The following is a 12,592-nucleotide window of genomic DNA, read 5'->3' on the forward strand; positions in this document are numbered from 1 at the left end:
TGGTATTACCTGTACCTGTCGCTGTCTAAACTTATTCAAAACTTTATTCACATTGGAGTATTCACTCATGTATCCTTGAAAGTTAAAATGTATTAATAGTGTAACACACTAGAAAGCAGTGGTATGACTTTATTAAGGGCATCTTGATTGTTTCATGAATTGGTGTTTTATCCTTGATTTTACTAACTAAAATGAAACAGTTGACATAAACCTAAAGACAAGGAAGTACCAATGACCATTACAATTCCCATCATCTCCACAGTGCATCATTACAGTTCGTAAAGTTTTATATTCTTCTGGCTCCAGCTCATTGTATTAATATAAAATTTTGTTGTTTGTTGCCATTTTAAAAATTATAGCTTTGAAAGATCAGCCCTGAATACAAGACTTCATTCTTAATACAATGAGTACAGAAGCTCAGTGACTTCTTGGTACAGTGGAAAGAAATCTAGACTCAGAAAACCTGGATTCTCAATTCCAATTGCATCACTTATGGTGTGACTTGAACAAAGTTATTTTGTCTTTCAGAGTCTTGGCGTCTTTTAAATATAAAATGAAAAGTTTGGAATAGATGATTTCTAAGATCAATTCTTAAAAGAATCTGTGATTCTACAAATAGTCCAGGAAACATCAGGATTTCTCTGAAATTTTACAATGTGACAGCTATTAGCCACTTTACTAATTTTCCTTTCTATTATTAATGTTGGGTGGCAGCTGTCAACATCCAAACTTCCAATGGACACTTTGCTTTATGTTCTCAGAGGGTCTGGCCCCAAGTATTATTTTTTTCATGGACTTGGAGATAGCTTATGAAAACTGTTTTCTTCTACAAGAATTGTAATTTTTTTTTTAATTAAAGCTTTTTATTTACAAAACATATGCATGGATAATTTTTCAACATTGACCCTTGCAAAGACTTCTATTCCAAATTATCCCCTCTTCCCCATCCCCTCCCTTAGATGGCAGATAGTCCAATACATGATAATACAGTTATCTTGCTGCACAAGAAAAATCAGATCAAGAAGGAAGGGAAAAAAAACTGAGAAAGAAAACAAAATGTGAGCAAATAACAACAGAGAAAGTGACAGTGCTATGTTGTGGTCCACACTCAGTTCTCATGGTCCTCTCTCTGGGTGTAAATGGCTCTCTTCATCTCCGAACAAGTGGAACTGGTTTGAATCATGTCATTGTTGAAGAGAGCCACGTCCATCAGAATTGATCATCTTATAGTCTTCTTGTTGCCATGTATACCTGGTTTGGCTTATTTCACTTAGCATTGATTTATGTAAGTCTCTCCAGGCTTCTCTGAAATCATCCTGCTGTTCATTTCTTATAGAGCAATAATATTCCATAATTTTCATATACCATAATTTATTCAGCCAATTCTCCAATTGATGGGCATCCACTCAGTTTCTGGTTGCTTGCCAGTACAAAAAGGGCTGCCACAAACATTTTTGCACATGTGGGTTCCTTTCCTTCCTTTAAGATCTCTTTGGGATATAATCCAAGTAGAAACGCTGCTGGATCAAAGGGTATGCACAGTTTGATAACTTTTTAAGTTCCAAATTGTTCTCTAGAATGGTTGGATCTATTCACAGTTCCACCAACAATGTATCAGTGTCCCAGTTTTCCCACATCCTCTCCAACACAGAATTGTATTATTAAGAGTTGGGTGGGGATTGTATATTGCTATACTCCTGCAATTTAGTCGTTGCTTAAAGTTTTCAACTGAATTCCTGAAGAAGATCTTTGGAATTCTGATTGAAATCTAGTAAATTTTCTTTTCGTTAGGTTGAAATCAGTCTTGGCATTAAACTGGCCGCTATTCTGCCTTCATATTAAAGCACTGTTTTCCATTTTGCTTGACCCTTAGATGTTGTAAAGACCATCAGTTCATTTCTTATTACAAAGGAAATACAGGGTATTTCAAAAATCTTAGTACAGTTTTTATCTTGAATAGTTTAATTTACACCAATACTTTTGGGAAACTCAATATATCTGCTTTTACTAAAATCTGCTTTTAAATTCTCTTCCAATGGAGGCAATAAATATCAAGATACAGATTTCTAAGGCATGGAAGTTCCTTGAGATAGTTTTTACCCATGATTCTTTATTTCTTTTCTCTCAAATCAAGTAACAACTTTGTAAATTTATCTCTTAACTTGTATTAATATTTGCAGAGGACATCCTACGAGTGGTACATTCCAAAAGGGATCTTAAAGACTGGTTGGATGAACAAACATCTGAATCTGGTTCCTGCACTTGTGGTTGTGTTCTATGAATTGGACTGGGATGAACCTCAATGGAAAGAAAAGCAGTCTGAATGTGCTACTAGAGTGGAAATAGTAAGGTATGGTATTTTTAGTTTGCATATTTTAGGAGCTTGTAAATATCCTATAACTGTAAAGAAAGTACTAGTTATTTAGAACCCTTAATGCCAAACAGTAATCCCTGTTGGGAGGGTTAAATTCCAAAGAAAGAGGTGTTTCACCACTGGAGGTGATAAATATTTTCCCACAGTAGAAGATGTGAAAAAAATCTAGAGATAACATTAGTCTACATTTCTTTTATTAACACTTAAAATTTTAGTTGGTTTGAACAATGAACTTTGAGACATCAAAGTGGATTTTTTTGGTGTAAAGAATTTAAATTTTTTATATCTTTATGAGTTATCTTTAATTGCAAACTATTGATGTTGCTGGTAAGAATGAAAATTATCAGGACTCATATCTTTGTTTTGGGTGAATGAGAGGATCTCCCCTGATTTTTTTTAATCAGTTGAATGTTAAAGCTTATGACATTTTAACTAAAAAATAAAGCATTTATACATTAAACTAAAATATTTCCCCTTAAAATATTCTTTTTCATAATGCAGGCAAAGTTTACAAGGCAGAAATACAAAAGTTGCTGTGGTACTCATTCAAAAGAAAACCCCTTTACCTCCAGGTATGAAAAGATTAATCAAACTATATATATATACATATATATATATATATAATTCTTTTCATTTGACTTTCATAATCCTTTTTTACTCTCCCAGAAATTTTTATTATAATTTTTTTGGTTGGTGTCTAAATGAGATTTGTAACATGAACTTGTGGAACAATTGTTTCTTTTATGTTTTAAAAATGGTACATTGTAGACTCCTAAGAGTTGGAAGGAACCACAGAGACCATTGATTCTAATCCAAACAGGATTCTTCTTTCCAAGATCTTTTTAAAATGATTACTGAAAACCTCCAAGAAGAGGAAGCCAAGTCACAATCTCCAGAAGCAACTCATTACACTTTTCAATAACCCTAATGGTTAGGAACTTCTTCCTTAAATCAAGGTTAAGTCTATATCTTTGCAACTTCAACCTGTTGCTCTGCTCTCTTTCTCTCTCTTTCTTTTTTCTTTTTAAATTTGTTTATTCATTGGCACACATTTGATATGAACAGACAATTTTCAGATTAAAAAATCAAAGCCATCTAGAAAAATGAAAAAATGCTGTAGATCTGTATTGATTAGAGAAATACAAATGAAAACAATTCTGAAAAACTAACTCATGCCTCTCAAATTGGCTAAGATAACAAGAAAAGATAATGATAAATGTTGGAGGGATATAGGAAAACTAGAGCATTGATGCATTGGTGGAGTTGTGAAACTGATCTGGCTATTCTGGAAAACAATTTGGAACTATGCCCAAAAGGCTATAAAACTGCATACAGTTGACCTAGCAGTGTTATTTACTGGGTCTGTGTCCCAAAGAGATCATAAAACAGAGAAGTGTTAGTGCAAAAATGTTTGTATTAATGTAGTTTTTGTAGTGGCAAGAAATTGGAAATTGAGTGGATGCTCATCCATTGAGGAATGGGTGAATAAGTTATGGTAAATAAATGTAATGGAATATTATTGTTCTTTATGAAATATAAATAAGCTTATTTTAGAAAAGTCTGGAAAGACTTGGATAAACTGATTCTGGGTGAAGTGAGCAGAACCAGGAGAACATTGTATACACTAATAGCAAGATTATGTGATCAACTTTGGTGGACTTAAGTTCTTCTTAGCGGATCCAAGTGACTTGGTATGGAAAATGCCATCTGAATCCAGAGAGAACTATGAAGACTGAATGAGGGTTGAAGCATAGTATTTTCACCTTTTTTTTTGTTTGCTTTTTTTTTCCTTGTGGTTTTTCCCTTTTGTTCTTTTTCTTCTTTTACAACATGACTAATTTGGGAATATGTTTAAAACAATTTTACATGGATAACCTATATCATATTGCTTGCTGTCTTGGGAATTGGAGAGGGAAATAAAGGAGAATGAAAAAAATTTAGGACTCAGAATCTTATAAATATGAATGTTAGAAACTATCTTTACATGTAATTGGAAAAATAAAATACAATTAAACTTAAAAATAAATAAATAAATACTACTCTTTCATTTTATACTTATGAAGTTGAAACATGTTTTAGTTCAGATCAGTAATTAAAATGCTACATAACAGAGGACCAGAAACAAATCTCTGATGTACACAATTCAGACCTCTCAGATGACATTGTCTTTCAGTTAGTTATAAATTTGTCTTGACTACTGTTGTCTAAAACTTATCTTTCCATCTTGTTGGCATAAAAGATTTGCTTATTTTGCTGAAATGTAGTGCTACATCTACAGTGTTCTTTAGCTAGGTATACCATTAATGGAGTATAGATCTTCAAGTCAGGAAGACTTGAGTTCGAATTCTACCTCATACTTCCCCTAACTGGGTAACTCCGGGCAAGTTCTTTCTTCCATGAACTCTTTTTCTTCAGTGAAAAGTGAAGTTTCTAATCACAAACTCTATGACTGCACGATCACATGCTCTCAAGGTTCTTATTCCTATTTTCCAAAAATTTCTGTCGGTTTAGAATCAAATTGAGAACAGAAGTTTTCTTTAATGAAATTATCAATAATGCAGAAGTTGTGTTAGGCAAACAGAGAGAATTCTTAGAAATGTTTGGATAAACAAAGCCCATCATTACTATATGATGCCTTTGTCAGGATTCCTGAACTCTGTGTTTAATTCTTTGTCCTTTAATATCTTATCGTATCTCCAGAATAGTTACTATTGACTAGGTTAGTTATCTTGATTATAATTATGGCTTTTAGGGAGAGAATTATTTTGTGGTCTTATTCTCTTTTTTTTCCTCTCTTGTTTTCTTTGTGGTGGGCATGTAATAGGAGAAGACGTGATTGCTTCAGAAAGGGCAGCTGCTTTGTGTAATGCCTGTGAACTTTCAGGAAAATCTCTGTTTGTCCTGCCACATACTGATCATCTTGTGGGTTATATTATAAGGTAGGTGATAAAATTAAAAAAGAGTTGTGTGTTCATGTAGAAAAATGATATGCAAAGTAGTTAATAATTTTATATTTTTGATAGCTTATTCCATTATTAAAATGTAGATTGAGTCAAATGATAATTTCTCCTACAGTATTATCTCATATTTTTATATCATCTTAGAAGATATTTTTTCTAGTCCAATTCTGTGAGGTGAGTAGTACAGTTATGGTCTCCTTTTATAGACTTTGGAAGCTGCACCTCAGAAAGAGCAAGTAGCTTGACTAGGGTCCGAAGGATCAGAAATGTTTGATCTAGCAGGTGCCCAGGTACCTAGAACCTTAGGTCAGCCCTCTCTTACCTATGCCTTTCCCACTAACTATCCTCCTTAATGGGCTAATCTTTGCTCTGCTAAATTAACTTTTCAGATCTAAATTTTGAACAACTTAGTATTTTGTTGCTCTCTGTCTTTCTCCCTTCTCTGTGTCTGTCTGTCTGTCTCTTCCCCCTCCCTTTGTCTCTGAACCCCACTAAACTTTGTACTCTTTTGATTTAATTTTTTTTTCTTCAATACCTGTTGCTAGTGTGTTAGATATTGTGAGAGATCCAAGGGAAATTACATTAATCTCTTCCCTCAAATAGCTTCAGGTTATTAGGAAGAGAAAATTAATGAAGGTAAAATAGGTAAAAAACAATAAAAGACAGAGTCAGTTAAGTGACTCAATGAATAATGAAGATGTATTTTATTTAAATGCTGAAGTGATCACTGTGCGCTGGAAAAAATTTCTCAACATCATAGAACCCAAGCATGTGCTTAAATGGTTTTTGAATTTAAACAATATCTAAAATAACTGCAATCTGGAAGACCTACCTTAAAATTGGTAGATTTGGTTATAAGTTTAGGAAAAATCCTAGAAAGGTAAAACTGGAAAGAGCTTTATAGAGTTGATTCTCTTTCCTCAGTCACAATTTCTTTGTTTTAAAATCAGGAGAGAGGAGCAGCTAGGTAGTGCTAGGATAGAGCACCAGCCCTGAAGTTCCGAGTTCAAATGTGGTCTCAGACACTTAACACTTCCTGTTAAGCTGTCTATATACTTCAGGCTGTGTGACCCTGAGCAAGTCACTTAATTCCAATTGCCTCAGCAAACCAAAAAAAAAATCAGGAGAGAAAGTCTGAAGATGAGCCACTTTTTCTATGATGCTACTACAAGATTTTTAAATAATAAAAACCAAGGAAAATCTGTATGCTTAAAAAACTAATTTGAACTAAGTTATAAGTAAAATAACTGATATTTGAACTTAAATATTGTAAAAATAATTAGTTAACTACAGAGAATTGTTTTGTCCTTTTTGTGTGTTTTTAGTTCTTGCTTGCTCTTGGACAAGTTTCATTTGCAAAGTCACAAATATGCTTAGGAGACTACATGTGGAGTGATAGTCTCATATCACATTTTCTCATGTCTGTATTTTTATGTCTTTTGGAGTTTAATTTTGATTATAGCATAGAGAAGTGGTATTAAACTCAAATAGAAACAGAAGCCTGCAGGTTACATATTGACTTACAAAACTATAATGTCATAATGGACATAATGTTGTATTTTTCTTTTATTAAATGTTTCTCAATCTGGGCCTGCTATAAGTTTGAAACCTTTGGAATAGGGAGTTTAATATCCCTTTCTAATTTCACTTTAAATGTTCAAATCATGTAGTTTGATTTTTGATGGTCGCTGTAGTTCTCTGAAGAACAAGGAAAATGTTATATGTCTTTTTGTGAGGGATTGAAGTGAAGAAGGTATTCAGGATAGGAAGAGAAATTAGAATATTTTATTTCTTTCCCCTCCCCGCCATTCTCTTTCTTTTTTTTTTTTTTTTTTAATTTTTTTTTTTTTATTATATATATATATATATATTTTATAATATTATCCCTTGTATTCATTTTTCCAGTTTACCCCCCCTCCCTCTATTCCCTCCCCCCGACGACAGGCAATACCATACATTTTACATGTGTTACAATATAGTCTAGGTACAATACATGTGTGCGAATATCACTTTCTTTTTGCACAATAAACATTAGAATCCGAAGGTACATGCAACCTGGGCAGACAGATATTAGTGCTAACAATTTTCATTCCCCTCCCAGTGTTTCTTCTCTGGGTGCAGCTACCTCTGTCCATCATTGATCAACTGGAAGTGAGTTGGATCTTCTTTATGTTGAAGATTTCCACTTCCATCAGAATACATCCTCATACAGCATTGTTGTTGAAGTGTACAGTGATCTTCTGGTTCTGCTCATTTCACTCAGCATCAGTTGATTTAAGTCTCTCCAGGCCTCTCTGTATTCCTCCTGCTGGTCATTTCTTACCGAGCAATAATATTCCATAACCTTCATATACCACAATTTACCCAACCATTCTCCAACTGATGGACATCCATTCATCCTCCAGTTTCTAGCTACAACAAAAAGAGCTGCCACAAACATTTTGGCACATATATGTCTCTTTCCGCTCTTTAGTATTTCTTTGGGATATAATCCCAGTAGTAGCGCTGCTGGGTCAAAGGGTATGCACAGTTTGATAACTTTTTGGGCATAATTCCAGATTGCTCTCCAGAATGGCTGGATTCTTTCACAGCTCCACCAGCAATGTATTAGTGTCCCAGTTTTCCCACATCCCCTCCAACATTTGTCATTATTTGTTCCTGTCATCTTAGCCAATCTGACAGGTGTGTAGTGGTATCTCAGAGTGGTCTTAATTTGCATTTCTCTGATCAGTAGTGATTTGGAACACTCTTTCATGTGAGTGGATATAGTTTCAATTTCTTCCTCTGAGAATTGTCTGTTCATATCCTTTGACCATTTATCAATTGGAGAATGGTTCGGTTTCTTATAAATTTGGGTCAGTTCTCTATATATTTTGGAAATGAGACCTTTGTCAGAACCTTTGTTTTTAAAAATATTTTCCCAATTTGTTACTTCCCTTCTAATCTTGTTTGCATTAGTATTATTTGTACAGAAACTTTTTAGTTTGATGTAATCAAAATCTTCTATTTTATGATCAATAATGATCTCTAGTTCTCCTCTGGTCATAAATTCCTTCCTCCTCCACAAGTCTGAGAGGTAGATTATCCTCTGTTCCTCTAATCTATTTATTATCTCCCTCTTTATGCCTAAATCATGGACCCATTTTGATCTTATCTTGGTATATGGTGTTAAGTGTGGATCCATATCTAATTTCTGCCATACTAATTTCCAGTTTTCCCAACAGTTTTTTCCGAATAATGAATTTTTATCCCTAATGTTGGGATCTTTGGGTTTGTCAAAGATTAGATTGCTATAGATGTACCCTTTTTTGTCCTTTGTATCTAATCTGTTCCACTGATCTACCGGTCTATTTCGTAGCCAATACCAAATGGTTTTGGTGACTGCTGCTATATAATATAGCTTTAGATCAGGTACACTTAGACCACCTTCCTCTGAGTTTTTTTTCATTAGTTCCCTTGCAATTCTTGACCTTTTATTCTTCCATATGAATTTTGTTGTTATTTTTTCTAGGTCATTAAAATAGTTTCTTGGGAGTCTGATTGGTATAGCACTAAATAAATAGATTAGTTTGGGGAGTATTGTCATCTTTATTATATTCGCTCGGCCTATCCAAGAGCACTGAATGTCTTTCCAATTATTTAAATCTGATTTTATTTTTGTGGCAAGTGTTTTATAATTTTTCTCATATAATTCCTGACTTTTCTTTGGTAGATGGATTCCCAAATATTTTATACTCTCAACATTTGTTTGGAATGGAATTTCTCTTTGTATCTCTTGCTGTCGCATTTTGTTAGTGATATATAAAAATGCCGAGGATTTATGTGGATTTATTTTGTATCCTGCCACTTTGCTGAAATTTTGAATTATTTCTAGTAGCTTTTTAGCAGAGTCTTTGGGGTTCTCTAAGTATACCATCATGTCATCTGCAAAAAGTGATAGTTTGATTTCCTCATTTCCTACTCTAATTCCTTGAATCTCTTTCTCGGCTCTTATTGCCGAGGCTAGCGTTTCTAGTACTATATTGAATAGTAATGGTGATAGTGGGCAACCTTGTTTCACTCCTGATCTTACTGGGAAAGGTTGCAGTTTATTTCTATTGCATATTATGCTTACTGACGGTGCCATTCTCTTTCTTAACTTTTTTATATGTCTTAGACTCCTTTCATAGTCTAAGTCCATGACTCTTTCTCAGAATTTTTTTTTAATGTACAAAATAAAATATGCGGGATTATAAAGATAGCTTATTATGTTGAAATGTAATTTTCAAAAAGTATATATTTTAAAAAAGAAATTCACGGATTCCAAGTTAAGAACCTGTAGAAAATGAGCAGGGAAAATAATGAAAGTAGCAAGATTCCTATGCTGCTATTATTTCTGCTTTCCTTACTTTTCTTCCTTTGGCTAATGTTTTAGTTACTGTAATAATTTTCTTTTTGCTTAGTCCAAGATGCTTTCCTTGGCTATTCATAGTTTCTTACATTTGTACTTAAACTAGAGCCTCTGATGCTCAGTATAAAGTCCTCTAAAAATAATGCAACTATGGTTTGGGAATATACAGGTTCTGGAACTAGAAACTGTAAGCTATGATATCCATAGACTTCCTCAAGCTATCAGGATTTGAGTCACAATTTATATTTTTGAACCCTCACATTCAGAAAAAAGTAAGGCTTTTACCATATCTATAGATATGACTATCTATATTTGTATCTACTTATCTCTTTATATATAAACATATAGAAAAATAATAGTTTAATTTGCCTAAAAACAAAAGTACAGGAATAAGTATTTTACCTCTAGAGATAAAGAATACTTTGAGTATTTAAACTAAGCTTTTTAGGAACTTCATGAGATGTTTTAGACTTGCTCATGGGTTCTGTACCCTGAAACTGTCCAGATTGGATTTAGGATTTTAAAAATTTGTTCTAAATAATTTATGCAGAGTGAGGCTTCTAGGAACCCCATGAGATAAAGTGCTCTATTCAAACATTATTGTGCCCTATTTACTTTTTATAAAAACAGATTATATAAATATATTGTTTGAAAAAATGTAATTGGAAAGTTTTTTTAATCTTTGATCATCTGTTTGAACATTAATATTTCATCAGTATATATAGTTTAAAATAAAAACAATCTTCAGAATGATTTTTAAATAATTTCTACATATCCTTTTGTATTTTCTTTATTTTGGTGGGGGATTAAAACATCCCCCATCAAAACTCTTTGAAAAGAGATTCAAAATATTTTTTCCTCATTCTAGAGATAAATTTTTACTTTGTGGATATTTACAAATTTCATTTAGTTCTTTCTCATTCAGTGTTCATCTAGATGAAGTATTGCAGTGGTAATTGCAGAGATAATTGTTTTACCCCATTTATATATATATTTGGGGTCCATTTTTAGGTTGTTCAGTTTACCAGTTCTTACTACATTATTAAATTTACTGAAGTAATTAAAAAGTACTAGCTGTCTATATCCTTCAGCTTTTCCAGATACTTACCTTTCATGTTATAATGGTATAATAATAGCCTAAATTGTGAACTACATTTTTACTTTGTTGTTTAAAAATTATATTATTAAATTGTGGAAAAATGATATACCCTGATATTAAAGTCAGGCTTCATACATAAAATGCTTTTGAAAGTATTATTAGTGGGACACCTAAGTGATAGAACATCAGCCCTGAAGTCAGGAGGACCTGAGTTCAAATCTGGTCTCAGACCAGATTTAACATTTCCTATCTGTGTGACCCTAGGCAAGTCATTTAACCCCAATTGCCTCAACCAAAAAAAAAAAAAAAAAAAAAAAAAATATATATATATATATATATATATATATATATATAATTAGTTTGACATGATTTCAGTATTAAAACATTTCTTTTGCAGATTAGAAAATGCTTTTTATGAACATGCACAAACTTACTACTATACTGAGATCCGAAGGGTAAAATCTCATAAAGAATTTTTGAACAAAACAACGCACCAGGTACGTATTCCTTTTTTTTCTAATAGAAAAATATTTTAGTCATTTTAGAGTAAAATTTTCAACTTTATTTTTATGAAGAGATTATCTTAAAATGTACTTTAAAAATCTTGACTTTTTAATAGTTTAAAATAGTTTATTTTCAAATGCAGCCAAAAGATTAATTAAAAATCTGTGGTTCTATGAGCCTTAAATTTAGTATGTAGAGGTAGACTGTAAATTTTTCTCAGCTTTGTTTTGGTTTACTCAATTAGCCCTTCCTTATATTTCTGTGTTGCATTTTAAGTTCCCTTTATAGATATTTAATATAGTAATTTTCTACTTATTGTAGGATTGTATGTAGTGGAAATAATTCATTTGTATATTTCCCAGCTTTTATTTGTCAGACATCAATTCAAAATTGCTTTCTTCAGTGAACTTAAACAAGATACACAGAATGCTCTGAAGTAAGTCTGTTACTGTTACTGTTTTCCTTTTTCTTAGCAATTTGAAATATTCTGTGTGTCTACCAGATTGTATTTTTAAAATGTATAATCTATTTCTGCTTAACATTTTCTGAGTTTGTCCTAAAGAATTATATTCTTTTTTTGATCTTTTTAATATCTTATTTCTAACTTGGAATAAATTTATAGTAGTTTATTTAATCTGAATGATTTATTTGCATTTTAATTTATATTTATAAACATTGAAATTTTTTTTCAAGTTCAAAGGAATTTTTATATTGTATAATTACAGACATTTTTTTCCCCCTTCATGTTTCTTAATAATATTTTCATTTGAACTGTGAATAAAACTGATTTTTGAACTAAATAAGTATGCAGTTAATTGACTGGTATTATTTTAAAACTACATCACCAGGTGAACTTTGTTTTAGATGACTCTACATTTTCTTAGATGATTGTTTAGAATTTCCATGAGATTTCCTATTTCATGGACAAAAATGGTAGTAGGGGAACATTCTTATACTTTTACATTATATACTCTTTGCAAAGCAACTTCATAGTGTATCATTCAGCTTTTAGTCTCTTTAAATGGTTTAATATTAAAAGTGGAGAGGGGAAATTGTTCTGTGATAACGGTTTCAACAGCAGTAATTCCTGGCAACTCACATTTAGCTTCCTGTGTATTTCTGTAGCTATTAGAAGAGTTTTTGAACAGGATATAAACCTTGCTGAAAGTAAGTAATAAAGTACTCAACTGCAAAGAATTTAATTTGATACAGTTCCCATCTTTTCACCTGCACTTGCCATGCCTTTGAAAATAGAGAATTTAACA

The 12,592-nt window shown here is 32.3% G+C and overlaps 1 protein-coding gene across 1 annotated transcript in view; it reads left to right on the forward strand.

Moving 5' to 3' along the window:
* TRAPPC11 (trafficking protein particle complex subunit 11) overlaps nucleotides 1–12,592 on the forward strand; it is a 69,947-nt gene that overhangs the window by 8,766 nt on the left and 48,589 nt on the right. Inside the window, exons 3-7 of the mRNA XM_074272529.1 lie at nucleotides 2,181–2,350; nucleotides 2,876–2,946; nucleotides 5,199–5,313; nucleotides 11,221–11,320; nucleotides 11,690–11,763. Of these exons, the coding sequence (XP_074128630.1) occupies nucleotides 2,181–2,350; nucleotides 2,876–2,946; nucleotides 5,199–5,313; nucleotides 11,221–11,320; nucleotides 11,690–11,763 (530 nt within the window). The remainder of the gene's footprint in view (nucleotides 1–2,180; nucleotides 2,351–2,875; nucleotides 2,947–5,198; nucleotides 5,314–11,220; nucleotides 11,321–11,689; nucleotides 11,764–12,592) is intronic.

The sequence above is a fragment of the Sminthopsis crassicaudata genome, chromosome 6, assembly GCF_048593235.1.
Source record: "Sminthopsis crassicaudata isolate SCR6 chromosome 6, ASM4859323v1, whole genome shotgun sequence".
In the NCBI taxonomy this organism is placed as follows: domain Eukaryota; kingdom Metazoa; phylum Chordata; class Mammalia; order Dasyuromorphia; family Dasyuridae; genus Sminthopsis; species Sminthopsis crassicaudata.